The 26,828-nt window shown below is 44.7% G+C and overlaps 1 protein-coding gene across 1 annotated transcript in view; it reads left to right on the top strand.

Annotated features, from left to right (window-relative positions):
• The window catches only part of SLC12A5 (solute carrier family 12 member 5), a gene marked incomplete at its 5' end in the record, with an annotated part of 169,621 nt that extends 144,988 nt beyond the window's left edge, over positions 1-24,633 (top strand). Inside the window, 3 exon segments of the mRNA XM_030213464.1 lie at positions 8,488-8,502; positions 13,748-13,881; positions 24,542-24,633. Of these exon segments, the coding sequence (XP_030069324.1) occupies positions 8,488-8,502; positions 13,748-13,881; positions 24,542-24,633 (241 nt within the window).
• Between the last annotated feature and the right edge of the window lie 2,195 nt (positions 24,634-26,828).

Raw genomic sequence — 26,828 nt, 5'->3', positions numbered from 1 at the left:
CCTCCTGCATACCAGCCTTCCCGTTGATGTATTCCCGCCTATGCGGAAACAGGAAGTTGCATCAGAGGGAAGACTGTGGGGCCAACATGAGCAGTGTGTATTAATTGCTGCTCGCTGCCGGTGAAAATCTGCTATTTAAAAGGTACGCGGGGTAGGGGGGTGTTTGAGAGACCATATGGCATGCAGGCAAGAGAGTGAGAGACCAAATCACTTGTGGGACAGGGCGGAGTTCTGCCCACCCATCTTGGGCCCAGGCCCACCCAAATGTGGGTGTCTGGCTACGCCCCTGAGCCTAATAGTTAAGACAGTAGCTTAAAAACCTGGCGAACAGGGTTCAATATCCTCTTCAGCTCAGCTCTTTATGGTTTATTTAAAATTTACTAAATCTGCCTTAGTCACTAAGCAAATCAAGGCAGAGTACAATAAAGCAAAAATTTTAAATGTTGAGAAAAGAATGCCTTACTCAGATAAGACAAATCAACACAACAAATTCATGTGTAAAACACTCTATAATAGCCAGCTATGGGCATGTCTCCTTGTGACTCTGGGCAAGTCACTTAACCCTCCATTGCCCCAGGTGCAAAATAAGCATCTGTATATAATGTGTAAACTGCTTTGATGTTAACCACAGAAAGGGGGTATTGTCAAATCCCTTCCCCATCCCTAATGTCATCTGGGTGCTCAGATTCTGTTCTGGAATACTAGCGTAACCCAGCACGGGTTTGCTTTATACTTACGCACCACAGTTGACGCAAAGCAGGGGTAGCCCAAGGCAATCTGCCATCTGAGGCAGGGATGAGATGGCGGCTCCCCCCACCCAGTCCAATATCTTTCCACATTCTCTGTGCCAGCTCCCTCTCCCCTTGGCCATGGTCTGTAATCTTTCCCCCTTCCTTTCTCAACCCCCTTCCCTGTCTACCTTCTTTCTTTTTGTTGTTGTTGTTTTCGAAAGTCGGCAGTGGCAGTGATCCCCATATGTTGCCCTGCCACCGGCACCTCTGTACTGTGGCACACCTCTGAGAAAACAGGAAGTTACATCAGAGAGATGGCCCACAGTGCGGAGGAGACGCTGATACCGGCAGCAGGGCAGCGTATGGGGATCACTGCCACTGCCGACTTTTGAAAAAAAAAAAAAAAAGAATTATAATTGCTATTAACATTGCCCGGTGTGTTTTTTTTTTAATTTCAATAGATCATGTTGGGGTCAATATTCAGTCCACGGCTGGTAAGTTGCTGCTGGCCGCAGACTCAACTGATCCCAGATATTCAGTGCCGGAGCATGCTTAGATCCTGGCATTCAATATCTGGGTATGTCCGCTGACCCAGAAATTAAGCAGACACTGGCCTGTATTCAGACTGGCGCCCAGTTAACTTGGCTGATAATGCAGTTACTTATGCCCTCATGATCAAAAGCAAACTCTGGCGCTAGAGGCTGTTAACGCCATACTAGCGCCAGAGTTTGCAGCCGACCCATGATCAGAGCCCTCGAACACCTGAAACAGCGCACTCGAGGGCTCTCAGCGCAAGTAGCATGCAAATGCATGCTAAACAGGGCTTCTAGCGCAATTAGCTTGCAAATGCATGCTAATTGGCGCTTAACGCATTCATCCCCAATGATCAGCGACCAGCGCGCCAAAGATTGGGTCGCTGGCCGCAGCAAAATCAACGCCAGCTCCGAGCTGGCGTTAGATTTTGCGGATCATTGGGGAGAAATGGTGAGCCCTGTCCAGCATGCAGTTGCATGCTGGCAGGCCCCCATTCTCCCCCAAGGCAACAGCATACGGGACTGGAGGTCCGGTGGACCTCCGTTCCCCCCCCCCCCCGACGATCCGACCCTCCCCCGAACCCCCCCGAAATCTTCGTGGCCGCCTCCGGCCAAGCGTTGTCCCACCCTCCCACCAGCGCTGGGGGGGGGGGGCTGGAGTTTCGGTGGGCCTCCAGCCCCCCCAAACCCCAAGAAATCCTTGTGGCCGCCTCCGGCCAAGGGCTGTAATCTATCAACGAGGGGGGTGGGGCTGGAGGCCCACCCCAACTCCTCCCCCCCCCGGCGTTCTCCACAAATCCCTGGTGGTCCGTGGTGACATGTAAACCCAACCTCCTCCCTCCCTCCCGGCCCCCCTACCTTTTGTTGGAGGAGGGACGCAGCCTGCATGCCTCCCTCCTCTTCCTTTCGACGCCACTTCAAAATGGCGGCGCGCAGCCCCGCCCATTGCATCCTGGGATGCGCTGGGCGGGGCTACATACCATGTAAGGGAATCGCTCCCTTATATGGTATGTAGCCCCGCCCAGCGCATCCCAGGATGCAATGGGCAGGGCTGGGCGCCGCCATTTTGAAGCGGCGTCGAAAGGAAGAGGAGGGAGGCATGCAGGCTGCGTCCCTCCTCCAACAAAGGTAGGGGGACCGGGAGGGAGGGAGGAGGGTGGGGTTACGTGTCACCACGGACCACCAGGGATTTGTGGAGAACGCCGGGGGGGGGAGGAGTTGGGGTGGGCTGGAGGTCCGGTGGACCTCTAGGCCCCACCCCCCCGTCGATGGATCACAACGATTTCTGGGGGTTTGGGGAGCTGGAGACCCACCGGATCTCCAGCCCTCCGTGAACATGGGGGGGGTCGTCGGGGGGACCAGAGGTCCACCGGAACTCCAGACCCCCCCCCCCCATCACTGGGTGGGAGGGTGGGAGTTGGTTTCTCTTTGTTGGGGGATCGGCAGGCCACTTTGACAGTTTTGGGCTTTTGACAGCCCAGACCTGTCAAAGAAGTGCGGGAGGATTGTGCTGAGCGCATGCTCGGGCGCAATTCTCCCGCACTTCAACATGATAATCAAAGATAATAGCGCTGCTTAGATTTGCATGCATTATCTTTGATCATCGATGCAGAAAAGCCCTGTGCTGTCCCGGCGCTATTTTTAGGGCGCTGTTTGGAACAGCGCAGGGCTTTTGATCATCTGGGCCTTAGTGGTTAGTGGATGGAAAATCACAGCTAACTGGCTAAGTTGACACTCGGCCATAATTTGCCCCCTAACTAACCAGTTAACTGCCACTGAATGTTGATTGTAATCAGCAAGCAACTTCTCATTAATTGAAGGGAGTCAAAACATATGTGTTCACGATATACTCAACTTCAAATATACCTCTGTACATTCACATCCTTAATAGTTCAGTATAATACCCTTTATAGGATCCTCAGATCCGCGCATCTACCCCTGTTATGGCTGAATTTAAGCCAAGCATATCTTGGGGGTAGTGACGTAACCCTCATCGATTCAGTTTTTCAGTTTTTTTCAAAAAAACAATCTTTTTATGACTTTTTTTATATATTAATTATTTAGCGTTTACTTAGCTTTTTTGTAACTCAGTTACTCATTCACTTCAGTACATTTAACAGAGACCCGATTAGACCTGAATATTGATTGCTTTAAACTCGAATACGTTATTCAACATCTCTATGTAACAATAAGTGATTACGTTCTAATCTATCACCACCAAGAATGATATATTGTAAGCCACATTGAGCCTGCAAAGAGGTGGGATAATGTGGGATACAAATGCAATAAATAAATAAATTGCCAGCTTGTTCAGCAAGAGTTAACTGGGCAGGAGCTTCTCCTTCCTGGGTAAACCCTTTTGAATATTGACCCTACTGTGTTCTTATATGTTATGTGTTCTTTGGTTGTTCTGTATGCCGCTTCTAATTTTATTTTGAAGATTAGGTGACTAATGAATGAAGCAAGTAAATAATTTTGAAGTTGGCGTGCGCTGTTTCCCCGCAGTAGAAAATAATTTCTACCAAGGGTGGGGGGGGGGGGGCGTTCCTGGCACTGATCGGCAGTGTGGCCACATTGGCACGTGATGCCTGATTACCAGACGAGTAGCGTGCGAGCCCTTTCTGCCAAGTAAATAGGTGGCATGAAGAGGTCATGCGGCAAATAGCCGCTTGCTATCAGCCGTGGTAGAAAATGGCCCAGCATGCGCCAATTTCATGCATCCAAACTAGCGCAGGCCGCTTTTTAAACCGCAGCTTAGTAAAAGGACCCCTAATTGCAAGGAAGCAAGTTGATGCAAATTAGAGAGCTGCACGGTTTCCGTCCCCGCGGGAATCCCGCGGAACCCGCGGGATTCCCGCGGGGATGGAACCAGTTCTGCGGGGTTCCCGCGGGGACGGAGGCAGTTCCTGCGGGGTTCCCGCGGGGACGGAGGCAGTTCCTGCGGGGTTCCCGCGGGGACGGAGGCAGTTCCTGCGGGGTTCCCGCGGGGATGGACCCAGTTCTGTGGGCTTCCCGTGAAAGTGTAAGCTGCATCTGCACCAGCCTCTCATCTACCGAATACCAATTTATTTGAGTGCTGTCTCCTCCTCCTCCTCCTCTTCTTCCTTGCTTTAACAGCATAAATGTGGAAAGTCTTCCATTAAGGAGGTGGTAGAGTCACAAATGATGACGGAATTCAAAAAGGCATGGGATGAACACAGAGGATCTCTAATTAGAAAATGGAAGTTATATAAAACCTAACCTTAAATGGCTGCATGTGTGTGGATATGTCAAGTGACACTTAGATGGTGACTCTGGCTGTGATGAACTAGAGCTGATACCTGGCAGACTTGTATGGTCTGTGTCTCATACATGGCAATCTGGTGTAGGATGGGCTGGAAAGGGCTTAGACAGCAACTTCAGTGGCTGGAACATGAGGACAGTGCTGGACAGACTTTTACGGTCTGTGTCCCACAAATGAGAACATGAACAGGCTGGAGTGGGCTTCGATGGCAACTCCAGCAGTTGGAACATAAGGATGGGGCCAGATAGACTTCTGTGGTCTTTGTTCCAGAAACACGAAAGAAAAACCATAATCAAGTATATAATATCACATTCGTTGATTTAATGATGAATTGATCATGAGTATGACTATTGGGCAGAGTGGATGGACCGTTCAGGTCTATTTGCTGTCACTTACTATGTTACTATTAATCCTCTTTGCTCCCAGGCTGGTGCACAGACCTCAGCTCTGACACAGGCACGAGAATCAGATGTCACCTGACCTACTGGCGCGTGCATGTGGCGGCCTCTCAGCACACACTGCCAGTGAATCAGAGACAAATCTTACATGTGCGCACCAGAGTTCCAAGTTCCAACTTCCGTTCCTTCCTTGCCTACAGTGCTGTGGCTCAAATCCAGAAAGAGACTGAGGGAGCTGACTGGAACTTTCTTTTATGTACTATTAAATTCTTACGGGGATGGGTGGGGATGGGTTAAATTCTTGCGGGGATGGGTGGGGACGGGTTGGGATGGTTTAAATTTTTGCGGGGATGGGTGGGGATGGGTAAGATTCCAGTGGGGATGGGTGGGGACGGGTAAGATTCCAGCAGGGACGGGCGGGGATGGGTAAGATTTCTGTCCCCGTGCAACTCTCTAATGCAAATTCACTCCATTTGCTTCTGCAGTATATACATTTCTCATCTATACTCTAGTTTGCCAGAGCGTCCTATGCGGATGCAAGATTCTGAGCAGAATGCTCTGTTGATGCATTGTACAGAAGGGTGATTTTGTAAACTTTGCCTGAAACAGTTACTAAACGAAGTGGGGAGTGGACCAATGACTCCAGGGAAACGGGATACAGGTCTACAAGGTACCACTTTATTCAGTGACTCGACACAGTACTGTGTTTCGGCCACAGGCCTGCCTCAGGAGTCTAAAATAATAATAACAATGTGTTAAAAGGAGCCATTGGTCCACTCCACACTTCCCTAACACTGTTATATTTTCGTGGGAGTTAGTGTTCATCCACCCAGGTGGATTACTCTCTCCTTGACTAAACGTATAGAAGCATGTAAAAAAAACCAACCCAAAATTAGAGAGATAAAAAGCCACATTTGAAGGAACTAGAATTATTTTATATAGCTTTGGTCTCAATGTGTGCAGCTTATACCAGCGTTTCCCAAACTGTGTGCCGCGGCACCCAGGTGTACCATGGCGAACTCACAGGAGTGCCGCGGGGCAGATGGCAGGTTAATAGGCAAGTGCCTTTGCTCAGTTTTTGCCCCCCCTCTTGTACTGCCGGTGCAGCATGAGTAAGCTTTTTTTAAGCAGTGCTGGTACACTATTGGCAGGAATAGGCTGTTTCAACCAATCCTGGGGCCTTTCTTTAGCCCTTGGGGGCGGGACATGCTGAAGAAAGGCCCCTGGGATTGGTTGAAGCAGTCTGTTCCTGCTGACATGTACCAGCACTGCTTGCTTGAGCGCCTTTTCTGTGTGAGAGTGACTGTGGTTGAGTCTCTCTCCACTCGTTGCCGGCAGTGCTAGTGGTGGTCTCTGTGCTCTCCCCGGCCCCTCTGACCGCGGCTTCTCCACATGGCCTGGCTGTGCCGTGCCCCGGTGACAGACGCCAAATGGATGGTGTCTCTGGCGGCAGGACCCTCCTGATCTGCTGTCAGAGTCAGAGAGAGCAGATCATCAGGAGAGAGGGACCCATGGCATCACCAGAGAGGAGCCGCAGAAAGCGTGAGTCTGCGATGGAGGGTGGAGGGAGCCGGATCAGAGGATCAGATATGAGCTGCTGCAACCACGTTGTTGTGCTTAATTGTTGGTGGCATTTTTATTTAATCTCATTTATATTTTCAAACATGCCAGCCAGCTTGTGAAACTTTTTATTGGTAGAGTAGTAATTTGTTATAAATTGTAATTTGGAGGGGCTGGTTATAGGGCCATCCTAGCAGTGTTATATACATGCAGAGATTGTTTTTCTCTTGGTAAGGGACCAATAAAACAGACATCATGTAATGAGAATCAGGTGCTCAACATTCAGAGTTTCTAGCTATTCATTTACTTATTATGGCATTTTATCCCACATTAAACATGAATTAGATTGCAACCTGGGAGGGATGGAGAGATGCTGCAGGAAGAATGAGGGGCATAAGTGTTGGACATGATTTGGAGGGGGAGGGGGTGAAATCTTGTACATGGGGGTCGAGGGGAGGGTGAGATGCTGCATGGAGAGGAGAGAAATGTTGGACATAGGGGTGGAGGGAAGGGAGAGATGGTGCATGGGGGAGAGAGGGAGAAATATTGGACATGATGTGTAGCGGGGGAAGGGGGCAGTAGAGACCTGGGGGGAGTGCCGCAGAAAATTTCTCAGACACTAAGGGTACCTTGAACCGAAAAAGTTTGGGAACCACTGGCTCATACTATAAGAAATTATACTGTATTTGATTGTTGCATGTGTGCCTTATGCAGTGGCGTACCAAGGGGGGGGGGCGGTGGGGGCGGTCCGCCCCGGGTGCATGCCGCTGGGGGGTGCCGCGGCGCGCACCTGCTGCGAGAGTTTGCTAACTTCTCTCGTTCGCTGCAGCTCCCTCTGCCCCGGAACAGGTTACTTCCTGTTCCGGGGCAGAGGGAGCTGCAGCGAACGAGCAAAGTTAGTAAACTCGCAGCAGGCGCGCGCTGCGGCACCCCCCCCCCCCCAGCGGCATGCACCCGGGGGAGGCTCTTTCGCGGGGGGGTGTTGCACCCGGGGGGCGGGGCGCCACCCCAGGTGTCCACCCCCTAGGAACGCCACTGGCCTTATGTGATTTGGTATCTTGCCTCTTCTTCAAACATTTTGTTTGATGTCGAAAAATCATTGTGACCATGTTTGTGGTAATAGAGAAATCACAAAGCATCATCTAATGTCAAACAATTTGGACATTTGGAAAGCAATTTTCATGAATGTGTGCAAGCAGTTATTCGTACCTTACGTATCAAAATACAGTTCACACTGTTCTATAAAGTGCTATGGTGTGTAACCACAAGTGGGCGTACATGCGGCCAGAGCAAGGGTTGGCCATGGGTGCGGTGCCAAGTGACATATGCAACTTCTACATCACTATGAGTTGTACCCATTGCATGGTGAACTTAAGGGCACCCACTTAGACAGCCATTGACCTGGCATAAGTATTCACATCTCAAGGAGGTTTAAATTGACAGGAGATGGTGGGAACGTGCTTAACCCATTATCTGGCCTGAAGCCAGTAGGTGGAGCTTGCCACAATACAAAGTAATATATTTTGAGTGTATCAAGATGGCGGCTGCTGCATAAGGAAGCAATTCAATCTCACTGGGTGTAGCCGACTTCAGCCTTGTCACGTGACGCCATCTCCTTGCATCTAAGTGCCGTTATAGAATTGGTGCTTACGGCACCCCCTTGTGGCATCTAATTTTGAGGTGCCAAGTTATAAAATTACCCCCTGGATGAATAGAAACACGTAGCAGCATGGAAATAGCTGTTATTTTCAAACACAATTGCATATGTACACTCAGAATGCAGTGGCAAACGTATTCTTTTAGTCATATCTATTTATACACACAGATATTTATATGTGTTTTATTTTTGGCAAGTCCTGGAAAACAAATTCATGTTTGTATTGTGGCTGAATCCAATCCAACCCATGCTAGAAAGGCAGAGATTGCATCTTAACAGCAGTTGATATGGTCCTTCTGTTTTTCTCCCCTTGTGCTGCATGAAGTGAGTGGGAGAACTTGTAAGTCTCTTTTGTATTTTACTGCTAATAGCTCCGTATTCTACACTGTGTCCAGAAAAAATGGGACCCCCCCCCCTTCCCCCAACATTTTTCCAAATAACCCAAAAACAAATATTCTGTTATTAAAAAGCATAACACTATTATTGGCAGGTGTTACCGCAAGATGCTGTAAAAATGGATGATCCCTGTTTTAAAAATGACACCATTCAGGAAGTGGCCTTTAAGATCCGTGTTAGCAAAATGGCGTTTAGTAAAGAAGGATAAAGTTGTGATTTAAATTTTTGTGACAAAATAAGGCAAACGGCACAAAGCATTTGCTAAGGGAGTTTCCTGATAAAGGTTGGACCAATGTATTTTCAAAGGCCACACTAAATGTTTAGACGATTGCGAAGTATTTTGAAACTAGGTAAAGGGTCCCGTGTTTTCCGGACACCACGTATATATACACATGTATGTGGATGTATCAAAATATATGCAAGGGTTGTTTGAAGCTTGTATTAAGCAGCTTACATGGCTGATTTTACATAGGTAGGAAAAGGGACATCCAATTCTGGGCATCTACAGTTTGTAGAGCATTTTACAAAAGGCTTGCTGAAGCTGGAGCCTTTTGTAAAATACCGATAAGCTTGTGGGAAATACCATTTTATGTGCCACAAAGTACACGTATAACAGGCATTTACAAAGAAACACGTTCAAAGCGGCATCATTTGGGATCTGAACAAATAAGCAGCAGCAGTAATATCTTAAGAATACAAAGCATTTGTCTCTATTTAAACTCTTCCTTTTGTTCTCTTTAATATATCTTTTCCTTGTGGCTCTCTGGCAGGCAGCTTTACATCATACATTATTTTGCAAGTGGGAAGGAGTGACGTTGATGTTATAAATATTCATTTGATAATCAAAGCAAGTTATTTTCAAAGCCTTGTAGATGTGCATAACCCAAAGATTTAGACATGTCGATTGCATACACTTCTAAACTCCAATTTTTCAAAGCTGGGATATATATGTCTAAAACTGAAAAACAGACCAGAAAAGCAACACTGGGCCTTCAAGACTGAGACAAAAGGAGTATTTTATTAATAAAGGACCCGACACGGGCCGTGTTTCGGCATTAAGCAATGCCTGCCTCAGGGGTCAGGGTTTGAATGTAAATAGAATAAAATGTGTATGTATCCAATACATCCGAATTTGGACAGAACAAATCTTAAAGCTGAGCGTGTCTCACAGAAATGACAGCTGCAATATAGGTAGAAACTCCTGTATTTAGCCTTGTATTTTGCAAAAGCAAATTCTAAAATTTGGATTCAAACCCCGACCCCTGAGGCAGGCATTGCTTAATGCCGAAACACGGCCCATGTCGGGTCCTTTATTAATAAAATACTCCTGTTGTCTCAGCCTTGAAGGCCCAGTGTTGCTTTTTTTGTCTGTGTAATTTCGACGTATGCTGGTTACCCTCTCTGTTTGGCTTGTAAAACTGAAAAACACCCAGAGACACTCAATACTTTTAGGGGTATGTTTACTAAGGTGCGTTAACGCTTTTAACGTGTCTGTAAATTTAAGGCATGTTAAATGCTAATGCGTCTATGGGCACATTAGCATTTAACACGCGTAAACCATTTATGCATGTTAAAAATGCTAACGTGCCCATAGCGCCGCTTAGTAAACATAAGCATTAGAGAGTTCTCAAACTATTATCACAACCAGTCTTCCCTATAGAATATACCATAATCTCAGCGGTGCCACTCACCGATACATATCTTAGTCCAGCAAGAATTATACACCCATTTCTTCATTAGTATATGGTAATGATTTTTACTATTAAAAGGTTTTTCTTTTAATATGTCTTTTATATAATTTATATCAAAAATCTTATCCACTGTGATCAATCCTTATCAATCCAAAAATACTAGGACTAGGGGGCATGCGATGAAACTACAGTGTAGTAAATTTAAAACAAATCGGAGAAATTTTTTTTTCACCCAACGCGTAATTAAACTCTGAAATTCGTTGCTGGAGAACGTGCTGAAGGCGGTTAGCTTGGCAGAGTTTAAAAAGGGGTTAGACGGTTTCCTAAAGGACAAGTCCATAAACCACTACTAAATGGACTTGGGAAAAATCCACAATTCCAGGAATAACATGTATAGAATGTTTGTACGTTTGGGAAGCTTGCCAGGTGCCCTTGGCCTGGATTGGCTGCTGTTGTGGACAGGATGCTGGGCTCGATGGACCCTTGGTCTTTTCCCAGTGTGGCATTACTTATGTATTTTCCTAGATGTTTAAAGTTCAATACTCATCTCAAAGATGTATTACTGCCGGGGGAAAAATTGATAAAATAAATGTGTAGTCCTCATTTTGAAAGGGAAATGCTTGTCTATGTGCAAACAGATTGATATTGGGATTTACATCTAGGTTTCAGAAAAGTGCTCCTTTTGAGTGGTGCTTCGCTACTGGGATTAGGGGAGATTGCCCAGTGCCTGATGCCCCCTCCCCAAGAAGACTAAATGACAGCATGTCACTTTAGTCTTATCCAAGTATTTTATAATGGCAGTGCCACACAAAAATGCCATTATGGAAATGAAATGTAGCAGCCAAAGTTTTGGTGACCCTTTGTTTATATCAAGGTCAAAAGTCTCTTCTGAATAAAATTAAACCCGTCCGATATGCAGCCCATGGGAAGCAGGCCAGCTAAGTGCTGCAATCGGCGGTGAGCCCAGATGTTCAATCCCATCCTATTTCTGGTGACCGGTGTTGAATATCCGCCCGGAGGGGGGAGGGGGGGTTCAGCCGGCTTAAATGTAATTGGCCAAGTTAATAATCAGTGCTGGCTGGCTGGTTAAATTTATAGCAGCCAAAGACCGGACTGCTATTTAAGCAGTCCGAGTTGGCCGCTAAACGTAGCCGGCGAAGCACTGAATATTTACATTGCACTAATATTCAGTGGAGATAGCGCTTTGCCAGTTAAGTGCTATTTAACCAGCCAGGAGCTGTTCCTTGCCGGTTAAATAGCACAGAACAGCAGCTAGAATATCTTCAATTTCACCCTCATTCCAATCCATCTGACCAAACACTGGGACATATTGGGGTCAGTATTCAGCTTTTGGCGGTGAACGTTTTGCTCACCACCAACAGTGTTACTCCCAGATATTCAAATCTGGGACCTGTGCGGGCATTGGTTTTGAATATCCGGTTGTTTTTAAGCCAGCTAACACATAGCATAAGTACATAAGTATTGCCATTCTGGGATAGACTGAAGGTCCATCATGCCCAGCATCCTGTTTTCAACAGTGGCCAAACCAGGTTACAAGTATCTAGCAAGATCCCAAAATAGTACAACACTTTTTAAGCTGCTTATCCTAGAAATAAGCAGTGGATTTTCCCCAAGTCTATTTGAATAATGGTCTACGGACTTTTCCTTTAGGAAACCATCCAAACCTTTTTTAAACCCCGCTAAGCTAACTGTTTTTACTACATTCTCTGGCAATGAATTCCAGAGTTTAATTACATAATGAGTGAAGAATTATATTCTCCGATTCGTTTTAAATTTACTACTTTGCATGCCCCCTAGTCCTAGTAATTTTGGAAAGACCAAACAAGTGATTCACTTCTACCTGTTCCACTCCACTCATTATTTTATAGACCTCTGTCATATCTCCCCTCAGCCGTCTTTTCTTCAAGAAAGCATGGGTTAACCACATGAAAATAGGGCTTCTATGGTTTATATCCCAGAAACACCAAAGAAAGACCATGATCAAGTATATAATATCATGTTCATTGTTGATTTAAATCTTGAATTGATAATGAATGTGACTGTAATGTAATTTAATTTAATGTAATGTAATTTAATGCCAAGAAGTGTAGAGTGATGCACTTGGAGTGTGGAAACCCAAAAGAGAGATACCGGATAGGAGGGGAGAGATTAGTAAGCTCGACTCAGGAGAGAGACCTTGGGGTGTTGGTGTCGGAGGATCTGAAGGTGAAGAAACAATGTGACAAGGCAACGGCCGTGGCCAGAAGGATGCTAGGCTGCATAGAGAGGGGCATAACCAGCCAGAAAGGAGGTGTTGATGCCCCTGTACAAGTCATTGGTGAGGCCCCACTTGGAGTACTGTGTACAGTTTGGAGGCTGTATCTTGCTAAAGATGTAAAAAGACTGGAAGCGGTGCAAAGAAAAGCTACGAAAATGGTATGGGATTTGCGTTGCAAACCGTACGAGGAGAGACTTGCTGACCTGAACATATATACCTCGGAGGAAAGGAGAAACAGGGGTGATATGATACAGACGTTCAAATATTTGAAAGGTATTAATCCGCAAACAAACCTTTTCCGGAGACGGGAAGGCGGTAGAACTAGAGGACATGAATTGAGGTTGAAGGGGGGGTAGACTCAGGAGTAATGTCAGGAAGTATTTTATCATGGAGAGGGTGGTGGATATGTGGAATGCCCTCCCGCAGGAGGTAGTGGAGATGAAAACAGTAATGGAATTCAAACATACGTGAGATAAACACAAAGGAATCCTGTTTAGTAGGAATGGTTCTGTGGAATCTTAGCAGAGATTGGGTGGCGACACCGGTAATTGGAAACAAAACAGGAGCTGGGCAGACTTCTAAGGTCTAAGCCCTGATCGTAACTGAATATATAGGGATGGGCTGGAGTGTAAATTTTAAGGGGCTTCGATGTTAGCTTCAGAACTTAGTACAAGAACAGTACTGGGCAGACTTCTACGGTCTGTGCCCTGAAAAAGGCAAGGACAAATCAAACTCGGGTATACATATAAAGTATCACATGACATGTAAAATGAGTTTATCTTGTTGGGCAGACTGGATGGACCGTACTGGTCTTTATCTGCCATCACTTAGTATGTTATGCGCTAACCCTGGCCACTTAAGTGCTGAGTCCATCCCCGGAACTTCCCCAAGACAGCTGGCTTTGTGTTAGGTGCTAACCACGATATTCAGCAGCACTCAGCTGGTTAAGTGCCGCTGCATATTAGCAGCTAACCCCGACAAAGTGATTTAACCAGTTAGTGGCCAGCTAAATCATTTCGAATATCGGGCTGATTAAATACAATTTTTTGTACAGGCAGAGATTTGGGGAAATGCCTTTTTGAATAGAATTCATAGTTCCAGTACGACTCTAAGATGACCATTCCCAATGGTTATATGAGCTTTCTTTCAATTATTAAATGATTTTCTTCCCTCATGGAGCAGTATTTGTGAATGCTTTCTTGTTTAATATTTTTCCTTAGAAACCAGTCAAATGTCCGCCGAATGCACACAGCTGTGAAACTCAATGAAGTGATTGTGAAGAAGTCCCAAGATGCAAAACTGGTCTTGTTGAATATGCCAGGACCCCCCAGGAACAAAAAAGGGGATGAAAACTGTATCCTTTCAGCACCCAGACTTTGTACAAATAAGGCACAAATAAGTTACAGAGAGAACAGAAGAAATGTCAATTGGTACCACAAAGACTTCACATTACACAAACAATTATACAGAACATATCAATTGTGTACTGATATTAGAGAGAAAATATACAAGTTCTGTGCTAGCAATAAGCAGGGAAGGTGCAGTCTATATTCATTGCATGATCCAGCAGCCTGTGCAGAGCCTAACCCAGCAATGCAGGTTCAGCACCCAATTTGGTAAAGATGGTTTCCTGAAGAACTAAAGCCAGGGACGGGCAGACCTTGTAGGTCTGTGTTCAATATATGGCATTCCAATTTAGAATTGGCTGGCAAGGGCATAAGTACATAAGTATTGCCATACTGGGAAAGACCAAAGGTCCATCGAGCCTAGCATCCTGTTTCCAACAGTGGCCAATCCAGGTCACAAATACCCGGCAAGATCCCAATGGCAACTTCAGTAGCTGAAACCAAGGACAGTGCTGGGCAGACTTTTACGGTCTGGGTCCCACAAATGACCAGACAGATTTGGATAGGCTGGAGTGAGCTTTGATGGCAACTCCTGTAGGTGGAAAATAAGGACAGAGCCGGGTGGACTTCCACAGTCTATCTCCCAGAAACGCCAAAGAAAGACTCATGATAAAGTATATAATATCACATTCATTGTTGATTTAATCTTGAATTGATATTAAGTATGACTGTTGGGCAGACTGGATGGACCGGTCAGGTCTTTATCTGCCATCATTTACTATGTTGCTGTAGTTTACATTGTAAGGTGCATTGAAAAGGCTAGGTTAAATCTCACCCCCCCCCCCCACCCCCCTCTTTTTGCAATATACATGATAGCTTCTGATTTTCCAATTTGGTAACTGGTCGAAAGTGAAAGAATCCATTAGCTCAAATGACCCCTTCTCCCAACTTCCAAACCTGATACATTACAATCTCCTCCCCCTGGCTCAATCCTTCATTTTTGATATCACTGATCCTGCCCTAATTGTCTCTCAATAGAAACCAGACCCTTTCACAGGTCTTCCAGTACCTCCTCTCCAACCAATCTTCCTGCCAGCAGGAGGCTTGCCTTTTACCTCTTGCCAGTTTGATGCCCCTGGTGAAATGGTAGTTCATAGAAATGGGCAGGAGACTTCTGGAAGTGGAGGAGCACCCCAGCAAGGGAGCTGAAGGAAACTGAGCCTGGGAAATAGGATCACGGTAGACAGAGAATCCTTGTGGGTGAAGGGAAAGCGAAGGCTGTTAAATCTTGTATTGGTTGGCATGATAGAGCTCAAGTGCTGTCTACAGTAATGAACCATGGTTAATTTAGCTCCTGCTACTGTGTTTACAGTAAATCACACAATAGTGACTAATTAGGTCATCACCATGCTATCTATACGTTTAACATTTATGGCTGTAGTAAATGGTAATTTATGCAGAAAGATACTTAATAATGTGAATGTGATGTGCACAGAAAACAAATCATGGCTCAAAAATATTGTGAAAGATATCAACCTTCAGCCATTGTCATCTATCATTGCACATCAGGCGTCCCACTATGTTGAGATCTAATGTTCATAATAAGCACTGCAATCAACTTTTTCAGTACTTATCTTATTCAATGAAACTTCCAGTCTAACGATCTTCACTGTTTTATCACTTCAGAATCATTGTCGGGAGCTAGTTCAATTGTGTGCAATGGATGCAGGGTCTCATAACTTCTCAATCCATGAAATCCATAATCCCAACCCGGATCTAAGTTTCACCAACTATATCGGCTTCTTCAGGGGAAACAAATCACGGTTCATAAAACAAAAAAATAAGTTAAATATCATCATTGAACCAAAACTTATTAATACACATTAACTGACATACAGCAGGTCAAGCACTTCTCCACTTCAAGATGGCATTCAGGAGAAGGAAAGATGCTGAGGCTCCTTTTCAATCCAAGCCAAATGACCACTGCACATGCACTACAGAAGCTTTACAGCGACATCCACTCTACCTCTCTGTTTAGATCCTTTGGAGAGACTGTGTTCCATTCAAAGATGACCTTCTGTTCTTTACAGCGAATAAGTATTGAAAAAGTTGATTGCAATGCTTATTATGGACATTAGACCTCAACAAAGTGGGATGCCCGATGTGCAATGATAGACGACAATGGCTGAAGGTGGATTTTTTCACAATATCTACGAGCAATGATTTGTTTTCTGAGCACATCATATTATAATTTTTTTAATTAAGCATCTTTCTGCATAAAGGGGCCCCTTTTACTAATCCATGGCAAAAAGTGGCCTGCGGCAGTGTGAGCGCAGCTTTGGGCCTGCGCTGGGCCACGTTTTGCCACATCCTGGAAAAAGGGCCTTTTGTGTAAGGGGCCAGGAAATGGACGTGCGGCAAAATAAATCCAGTGCACCACCCATTGACTTAGCATTAAGTGCTCAAGCGCTACCCAGGTGGTGGGCATGCGGCGCACGTCCACTGATGTTTACCGCTGGGTAAACGCCCTTCCACATGTTTTCGGTGTTCACCGAATTCAGAATTACCGCCTGGGGCACACGATAGCCAGGTGGTAATTCTGATGTGTGCGTACTGGATGCGGGTAGCCCTTTTGCGTCTTTGTCAAAGGGCCCTTAATTGCGATAACGTTGTTACTTGTACCAGAAAGAGTGTCTTTGTTAAAGTTGTATTTGGTTTAACACCTATAATATTTTTGTCTTAGTAAACGGCACCATACCTGTGCTTTTGGGAAACAGAGAGATTGATAGCGGTACATATCCGGATAGGAGCAGTTGCAACCAGGATAAATGCTGCTCATTGGAACAAACAGCCACCAATCTTCCAGTGCCATACCTATGGAGGCATATTTTCAAAGCACTTTGGGAGGCTAAGTTCCATAGGTTTCTATGGAACTTTGGGAGGCTAAGTGCTTTGAAAATGAGCCTGCTAGGCTATGTGAGCAGTGTGGCTGCACAGTGCGCAAGGGAAGCAAGAGTGCTAAGATTGAACCCTCTCCGTTGTCTCCTCTTCTTGACCACGATGCATTGGGTGGGGCAGGGGCATCGGGGGTGAGTCCTGACTTTTTGTATTGACCAGACACTTAGGAAGGAATGGGATCCCACCCCAGGGCACCTTCTGGTGGAACCCTAGGTGTTCCCCTATTGCCAGTGACGATCCTAGGTCGGCTGTCACCTGGGGCGGATCGCCAATGTGCACCCCCCCCCCCCCCCGGGTGCAGCATGACCACCCTGGCAAAATGACACCCCCCCGGCACATCAACCCACCCCCCCCCCCCCCAGGTGCATCTTTAGCTGCGGGGAGCAGCCACGCGGCTCTCGGCTCTGCTGGCTCCCTGCTCCTCTGCCCCGGAATAGGAAGTAACCTGTTCCGGGGCAGAGGGAGCAGGGAACCAGCGGAACCGATAGGCACACGGCACCCCCCCCCCCCCCCCAGTAGCGTGCACCCGGGGCAGACCGCCCCCACCACCCCACCCTTGGTACGCCGCTGCCTATTGCTTCAGTCTGACCTCCTGGAACTCTTATGTATAGGGAGCTGGTTATGTTATGTTGTATGGGATTTATAACCGGCCAAATTTTCAATTGCAGAATTCAAGGCGAGATAACATAAAGAAATACTGATGCATTTCATCAGGATATAACAATAAACTTTAAAAAGCAAAACTAGTACAGACACAATTAATTAGAAAACAAAGTGTGTTTTTAAAACCTTTCTAAAAGCAAATAAATTTGGTAAAAAGTGCAGATCAGAAGGTAAATCATTTCACAGCCGAACTGCAGAGAAAATGAAAGATCTGGAGAATAAAGACTTAAGACCTTTAACAGATGGAAAAGCCAGGATTAACCAATTGCATGATCTTGATGATTTTATGCTTATAACAGCTTAAAGCAGTTCACAAGATCAGCCAAACAAAAGCCATAAAAACATTTAAATACAAGACATAACACCTTAAATGTAACTGTAGTCAGAGCTGGAAGTCAGCATAACCTAGCCAATAATGGGGAACTTTATCGTACTTCGAACATCTAAATATCAACCTGGCCGCTGAGTTGTGTGTCATCTGTAGCCTATTTATTTGTTTAGCCGTAAGTCCTACATATAAAGATTTGCCATAATCTGCCATTACTGCACTGGCTCCCACTTAAAGAGCGTATCATGTTCAAGATCTGCACGACTATTCATAAAATCATTCACGGAGATGCCCCGACCTACATGCTAGACCTCGTGGACCTGCCACCAAGAAATGCTAAAAGATCCTCCCGTACCTTTCTTAACCTACACTTCCCCCAGCTGTAAAGGAGTAAAATACAAACTAACACACGCGACCAGCTTTTCCTACATAGGTATGCAGTTGTGGAATTCACTCCCAAAGCAGGTCTCTGTAAGCCACATTGAGCCTGCAAATAGGTGGGAAAATGTGGGATACAAGTGCAATAAATAAATAAATAATAATAAATCTAGTAAGGGAAGAATCGATAATTGCACTATAATCCTAAAGTGTTCACATGAGAATAAGAACATATTAAACAAAGCTGTTTAAGCTTATAATGAGCTTTGCATATAGTATTCCTTACCTGAGATTCCATAGATAGTGAATAATCAAGTACAACAGTAATGGGGTGGAAAGGACCCAATATCAGGTAATCAGTCACCACACCAGGGTAAGATGCTCCAAAGAAAACCTTTATTAAGACCCAACACGGTCCGTGTTTCGGCTAAAACAGCCTTCCTCAGCATGTTATACAAAATGCCTGTCAGGTTTTTGTTATGTCCATTGATAGATATTTAAATGCTCCATCAATCGATACACAACTGAGCACTCATCGATTGGTTTGCAATTCTGTAGACCCCTGAGGAAGGCTGTTTTAGCCGAAACACGGACCGTGTTGGGTCTTAATAAAGGTTTTCTTTGGAGCATCTTACTCTGGTGTGGTGACTGATTTCCTGATATTGGGTCCTTTCCACCCCATTACTGTTGCGTTTCGCTTTTGTGGAGAGTGTGAACCCCATTTGACTTCTTGAATAATCAAGTACAACACCTAATACCTTAGATTCCTGATCTACTTGAATTGAAAGTTTATCATTTACTTTAATATGTTGAGGAATAGCCGAAGGGTCCAAGTCAAACCATAATACTTTTGTTTTTTCTTTATTTCATTTTAATCTAGCTGCTTTGGACCATTCGATTATTTTTGACATATATAAATATATATTAATTTTAGAGTAACACATGCCATTCACTTTATCAATAGAAATCAATAAAAAAAATATCAACTGCATATGACCACAGTTTTGTGTTAGAATCTAAAGAAATATGAGTCAATGTACTCATATATAAATTATACAAAACAGGAGACATGGGAAAACACTGAGGGATTCCGTAAGAATGCCGAAAAGTTGATAACAAACTATCTTTTAGTACTAAGATCAAAGAGTAAGAAACGATTCAAAACACTTAAGAACAGTATTGGAGGAGTGGCCTAGTGGTTAGTGTGGTGGACTTTGGTCCTGAGGAACTGGGTTCAATTCCCACTGCAGGCACAGGCAGCTCCTTGTGACTCTGAGCAAGTCACTTAACCCTCCACTGCCCCATGTAAGCTGCATTGAGCCTGCCATGAGTGGGAAAGCGCAGGGTACAAATGTAACAAAAATAAAATAGATACTATTGAAGATTGTACATGGAATGTTGCTACTATTGGAGATTCTACATGGAATGTGCTACTGTTGGAGATTCTACATGGAATGTTGCTATTCCACATGTAGAAGGCTGCGCAGGCTTCTGTTTCAGTGAGTCTGACGTCCTGCACGTACGTGCAGGACGTCAGACTCACAGAAGCAGAAGCCTGCGCGGCCACATTGGTGATCTGCAAGGGCCGACTTCTACATGGAATGTTGCTAGTGGAATAGCAACATTCCATGTAGAATCTCAAATAGTAGCAACAGTGGAGGAGTGGCCTAGTGGTTAGTGTGGTGGACTTTGGTCCTGAGGAACTGGGTTCAATTCCCACTGCAGGCACAGGCAGCTCCTTGTGACTCTGAGCAAGTCACTTAACCCTCCATTGCCCCATGTAAGCCGCATTGAGCCTGCCATGAGTCAGAAAGCGCGGGGTACAAATGTAACAAAAAAAAAAAAGTAAATTTAACAATAAAACATAAATCCCAGTATCAAATGCAGCCGAAATGTTGAACTGCAACAAAATCATGTTTCCACCAGCACATAGGAGTTGTTTAACTTCTGATGTTAAACATAACAGCAAGGTGTCTGCACCTTGTGGGACTTCCTGGGGTCGAAATCCCAGCCCAAGCAGGCTTTGGGACCGCTAACCCCATGGTTGAGAACCAAGAAGACAGGAAGGTTTTGACTCCTCTGCGTCTTGTCAAAATGAAAAATCAGGACACTTCCTGGAAAGGGACCTGGTCTGGCCTCCTTAAACTCCCTGTCAGATAAAGGGAACTGTTTCTGCCCATGGCGGGACTTACAGAGAAACAACATGCCTAAGCTTATTCTAAATACTGCGCATAGATTTATGCACGGTATTTAGAATATGCTTAGGCATAATTGCTTAGCAAGACCTAACCATCTTCCGAAGGCTGCTGAAAACAGATCTTTTCAAGAAGGCATACCATAAGCATCCATCCTAAATACTAAATAATAACACTATATATGATCTATACAGAACCGAACTCTTATCACATGACTGATCAACCTCTCTGACATTAATGATCAAGCACTATTACTTTAAACCATATGCGGAATAGGGTCCCACTATAGTCGATGACCTAATGTATGTTGCAATCCAATTTATTACTCAGGAACCTTCTTGCAATACCATAATGTATTCTTCTCTACCATGTATGTATGCACATGGTATATATATATATACCATGATCTGTTCCATATATGTTATGTTCCATGTATGTTACCATGTATGCATGCACCTTAATGCAATACCATTTGTAATTCTGTCACCCGGAAATGGCAACCGCCATTACAGCAAATGTAAGCCACATTGAGCCTGCAAATTGGTGGGAAAATATGGGATACAAATGCTACAAATAAATAAATAATTTTAGGTGCAATCCATAAAATCGGGCCCTTAGCGCTAAGCAACCTTTACAGAATAGTGGTTAGCGTGGATTCCTGCGCCGAACTGTGGGTGCGAGGACTTGCGCCTGCTAAAACCGGCTGTAAATGCCAACCTTGCAACTAATGGCAGCTGGGCATGTATATGAACTTATGCACCTAAATTTTGGAAAAACACCCCTGACCCACCCGTGAAAGACACTCTTTCCGGTACAAGTAACAATATTATCACAATTTATGCAGAAAGATACTTAATAAAAAAAATGTATAATGTGAATGTGATGTGCTCAGAAAACAAATTGTTGCTCAGAGATATTGTGAAAAAAAATCCACCTTCGGCCATGCCCTTTTTGAGTTGTGTGAGAGAGAATTTGGGCATGCAGTGTTATAGAAAATGCACCAGTTCTATTTAGTGCCAAAGAATGTTAAGAGCACATTAACTATGCACACGGATCTGGGATCTATGGCCAAATGTGGGCAACCTTTGTAGAAATTAATTCATAAAAGGAAGGCAGTGGAGTTCCAATTCAACACACTATGCAAACCTCACACTTAATATACCCAATAGAGGAAAAACAGAAAGAGGAGAAAGCCTCAGCTGGTCCAGACCTTGCTCCATTTTTTCAGGTCTTTAAAGGGGCTCCCGTATCTATCATTGGCATAAAAAAAACCTCTCGTGCAATCTTGTTTTTAATTTAATGTTAAAATGCTCAGATATAAAATGAGTTTGAAGGTAAGCTATACTTAACTTAGGGGTCCTTTTACTAAACTGCGTAGGCGCCTATGCATGCCTGTGTGCCAAACGGGAGTTACCACCCAGTTACCGCATGGCCCTTGCGTTAATTTCAATTTTGGTGCGCATCTGAAAAAAAAATTTTCTGGCACACGGTAGCTATGCGCGTCAAGTGGCATTTGACGTGCGTAGACCATTACCGCCTGGTTACCGCATGAGACCTTGCCGCTAGGTCAATGGCTTGCGGTAAGGTATCAGACCCAAAATGGAGACGCGGCAATTTTCATTATGACGCGTGCCCATTTTCAGCAAAAAAAAAAGGCATTTTTTTTTGCAGCTGCGCTAAAAAATAATTCTGCGCGTGCCCAAACATGCATCTATACTTCCGCAGGCCATTTTTCAGTGCACCTTAGTAAAAGGACCCCCCCCCCCAACCCCTTGTCCACCTTTATAGAACCCAGGGCTATGTGTCTCTGATTCAAAGATAATAATCAATCCAAAGTACTACACTACCACTTTTCAAAGACAAAATTAGATTTTTCCACACACTTAGGACCTGTTTTATCAAGCCGCGTGGCAATGCAGACTGAGCCCATTAAAAGTGAATGGGCTTTGTCGGCATTACCACATGGAAAACCGCTAGCGCAGCTTGATAAAAGAGGCCCTTAGAGCAAAAAAAAAAAAGAAAAAAACCCACTGGCTTCCCAGCAAAAATATTTGTTAGCAAGCAAAACACTAAACACAAAGAAAACACTTCAGCATTCAGTAGAATACAAATGAGGCCAATGCCTTTTTTTTAAACTGTAAATTAGTAGTTACTGAATTACTTGAAAGTGTATTACAGACACTGCAGAAGAGTCATATAGCAGTACATTGTAATTAATTATTTTAAAGTTAGTAAACAAGTAATTTTTGATCAGAGTTCACAAGCTGTTCAAAGCATTGAAAATTAAGGAGCAATTCTATAAATTAGGACCTGTAGTTATGCACGTCACTGCTGAGAGAATTGGCAGTTCAGCACGCAAGTCTGCTAAGTGTCATTCTATGAAGGTGCATGTAAACTGGTTTGGTGCAGACGTGCTAGGGGGTGCGCCAAAAAGCGATTTATCAAATTTCAATACATATAAACAATGGGTAAAGGCGGTAAAACGAAAGGACATGAAATGAGATTGAAGGGGGGGCAGACTCAAGAAAAATGTCAGGAAGTATTTTTGCACAGAGAGAATGGTGGATACTTGGAATGCCCTCCCGCGGGAGGTGGTGGAGATGAAAACGGTAACGGAATTCAAAAATGCGTGGGATAAACATAAAGGAATCCTGTGCAGAAGGAAGGGATCCTCAGAGAGTGGCCTAGTGGTTAGGATGGTGGACTTTGGTCCTGGGGAACTGAGGTACTGAGTTCAATTCCCACTTCAGGCACAGGCAGCTCCTTGTGACTCTGGGCAAGTCACTTAACCCTCCATTGCCCCAGGTACAAATAAGTACCTGTATATAATATGTAAGCCGCATTGAGCCTGCTATGAGTGGGAATGCGCGGGGTACAAATGTAAAAAAAAAAAAAAAAACTTAGCTGAGATTGGGTAGCAGAGCTGGTGGGGGGAGGCGGGGCTGGTGGTTGGGAGGTGGGGCTTGTTCTGGGCAGACTTCTACAGTCTGTGCCTTGAAAATGGCAGAAACAAATCAAGGTCAGGTATACACATAAGTAGCACATATGAGTTTAAATTGTTGGGCAGACTAGATGGACCGTGCAGGTCTTTTTCTGCCGTCATCTACTATGTTACTATGTTAATGGTTGGCGCATGGAGCAGCAGCGGCAATGGATGCAAGTACTTTATAGAATCTTCGAAGTCACATGCACCCTTGCTGTACTAAGGGGTCCTTTTGCAAAGCTGCAATAAAAAAGTGGCCTGCAGTAGTGTGGGTGCTTCTTTTAGGTACGCAATGGCCTATTTATTACCGCAGCTCAGTAAAAGGCTATTTTTTAAAATAGGCCAGAAAATGGCCTTGCGCTATTATTAAAACCAATGCGCTCCTAGTTACGGCCTGAGCCCTCACCTCCACCCCCATTGACCTAGCGGTAAGGGCTCACTTGCTGCCCATGCGGTAACCATGCAGCACATGACAATGGTGCACATTAGGAATGTTTATGTTCATCAGTAAATTAGTGAGCAGGTTACTGGTTGTTGAGCATTGTGGAGGAGTGGCCTAGTGGTTAGAGTGGTGGATTTTGGTCCTGGGGAACTGGGTTCAATTCCCACTGCAGGCACAGGCAGCTCCTTGTGACTCTGGGCAAGTCACTTAACCCTTCATTACCCCAGGTACAAATAAGTACCTAAGCCGCATTGAGCCTGCCATGAGTGGGAAAGCGCGGGGTACAAAGGTAACAAACAAACAAACAAACAAACAAGGTTGCTACTATTTGAGATTCTACATGGAATGTTAATGTTGCTATTCCACTCGCAACATTCCATGTAGAATCCTGCCCTTGCAGATCAGCCACGCGGCCGTGGCTGCATTGCTGATCGGCTTCTACGTGGAATGTTGCTAGTGGAGGAGTGGCCTAGTGGTTAGAGTGGTGGACTTTGGTCCTGGGGAACTGGGTTCGATTCCCACTGCAGGCACAGGCAGCTCCTTGTGACTCTGGGCAAGTCACTTAACCCTCCATTGCCCCAGGTACAAATAAGTAACCTGTGTATAATACGTAAGCCGCATTGAACCTGCTATGAGTGGGAAAGCGCGGGGTACAAATGTAATTCAATAAATAAAAGCACGCCAGGGTTTCCTTGGGATTCTCCTTGACAGGCTCCTTCAGATATGGAATTCTTGGAAGTTCTGACAGAACACTTAGACCGAGTCATGCTTGTCCGTGGCGGAGGCCGTGAGGTCATTACCATCTACTCCTGAAACTTGAACATTTGCCTGAGGTTTTTATGCACCCTGAAGAGTTCCCCAACCACCCCCCCCCCTGCATCCCAGTTCTGGTAAGGGGTGGGGTGTTCTGTTCGTGTCCGGTGCTCTGAAATTTCATTTCGCTTCAACCATGTCCCTGATATTTCTCCATTTGAACTGCAGCACCAGATCTTCCATGAGCACTCCAGCACAAGAGCAAGTTATTCATATTTTCATCACAGCACTGCTGTTGTTGTTTATATACAAATATATATATATAAATCTATATATCTAGCTCTTACACTGAGCTTCACTGAATGGGAACCCACCGCTGCCACCTACAATTCCATCCATCCTTTCTTGCTTACTCTTTCTTACCACCCTCCTCTTAAAGACAGGGGTGCGGATGATTGCATTGGATTGTGTTTGACCAAGGAATTAATGTTTTATTTTAACGGACACTTGGAAGACAGAAAACTTCGGGGTGAGCTCATGTCCATGTGGCTCTACACCATACCCTGAACGTTTTGAAAGCATTTTATTTTATCCACGCTCTTGGGAATACTGACTATCCATTTGTGATGGATAGGACGGGAATTTTCAAGTAACAGCACTGGGAGACAGAAGAGAGCCTAGCAGCATGCTTTCTTTTTTAAATAGTTTTCATTTCTTTCTTAAAACAGGTGCCACATCTTTCACTTCTTTGCTTCAGTAGGAAAATGCTCTCTTTAGTTTCAACAAGTAGTTCCTCAAACCTTAGGACCTGAAGGTTGGGGGGGGGGGGGGGATGGGGGAGGAAGCAATGATTAGTGTATTTTGTTCTTCAGAACTGCCACCTTCCTCTCTGAAGAGAATAAAGACCTTTTTTGCATTTATCAGCTTGCCTAGACCCCAGTGTCTCTTGCATGAACTGAGATGATTTGTACCCATGTGCGCATGACTCCTTGAGTGGCCATCACTTGGATTTGAACATGAATTTTCAAGTAGTATGATACAAAATACACTCAAGGTCCTCAAGGGAACCAGCAGGAAACATGCTGCAGCTATGATAAGGAACTACTGGGATTGCATTGGGAGCAACACAAAGGCTGTTATTGGTACAAGAATCCTGTCGCTTATTGAAGGAGCACACTGCAATAATAAAATCAGATGAAAGCCTACTCCATTGATGCTAGGAAATTACAGATGCTACATTTGATATATGTGATGCAAAACAAACTTTCCCTGGGTATTGTGTCGCAGGGTATCCCAAAGGGATTGTGATCCAGAAATGTGAAATAGAGAGGTCATTCACAAAGGCGCTCTTAACGATACTGGAGTCTCAGGATGTATACAAATGTGAGTGCTCCCATATTAAAATAGCGTTACTTTTTTTTTTTATGGCTGAGATGTGTAGCTTCTTTGCAAGCTGCATGAAAGATGACAGGGTAGATGTGGTAGCTCATACATCTGTGTACAACTGTGGATGTTAGTAGCTTATTATCTTGTGCTTCATTTTCTGTATGTGGTAATGAGTAGGTTTAGGAGTGGCAGGGTCTTAAAGACCAGCTGTGTACCATACTGTAGAGAAGATGTGCATCTCAACAAAAAAGCCCATATCCAAAGGTCTTCCCGTAGCCCATGATGACGTCCGAGACAACCTGGACTTTAGGAGCAGAGGAGATGGTTCATAATAATTAAACCACAGGTTATATTACAAAATTCCTAACTTAATAGAAACCAGACAAGAAGACAGGTAGACAAATGTTGATATTTCCTGATAGCTACTTCTTCGTGCTTCAAAGAATGACATTGGGTTGATTAAGGTACCTTGCAAAGCTTAGTTCAATAATACAATGATCCACTAGGTGAGAGAGAATTTTAGCTAATCAACCTCATCTTGTTTCCATGCCCCCGTACCAGGGACTGGTTTCCTCAGAGATTTGGATCAGGATATGACAGCAATCTGCCTCGCCTACCTCCTTTCTACTCCCCACTCCAAGAATAAGGCAGCTTCAGTTGACTCCTAGGGTCTGTTGTATTTAGTTTTCCTCTCTAAAGTTTAACTGTACCCCTCCAAAATACCAATTTAAATACATAAAATTACCATTAAACCCAATCCTATGAATATATTGTGTTTTCACACTATATAAACATTTTGCTGTTTTATAAACCAGCCTCTTAACTAACTCTAGCATCCTTTCCAGACTTGACGTTCTAGACACCTAGAG

This window comes from Microcaecilia unicolor, chromosome 8 (assembly GCF_901765095.1).
Source record: "Microcaecilia unicolor chromosome 8, aMicUni1.1, whole genome shotgun sequence".
Taxonomy (NCBI): Eukaryota; Metazoa; Chordata; class Amphibia; order Gymnophiona; family Siphonopidae; genus Microcaecilia; species Microcaecilia unicolor.
The sequence above is the reverse complement of the archived record's forward strand: the minus strand, read 5'-3'. Positions and strand labels throughout refer to the sequence as shown.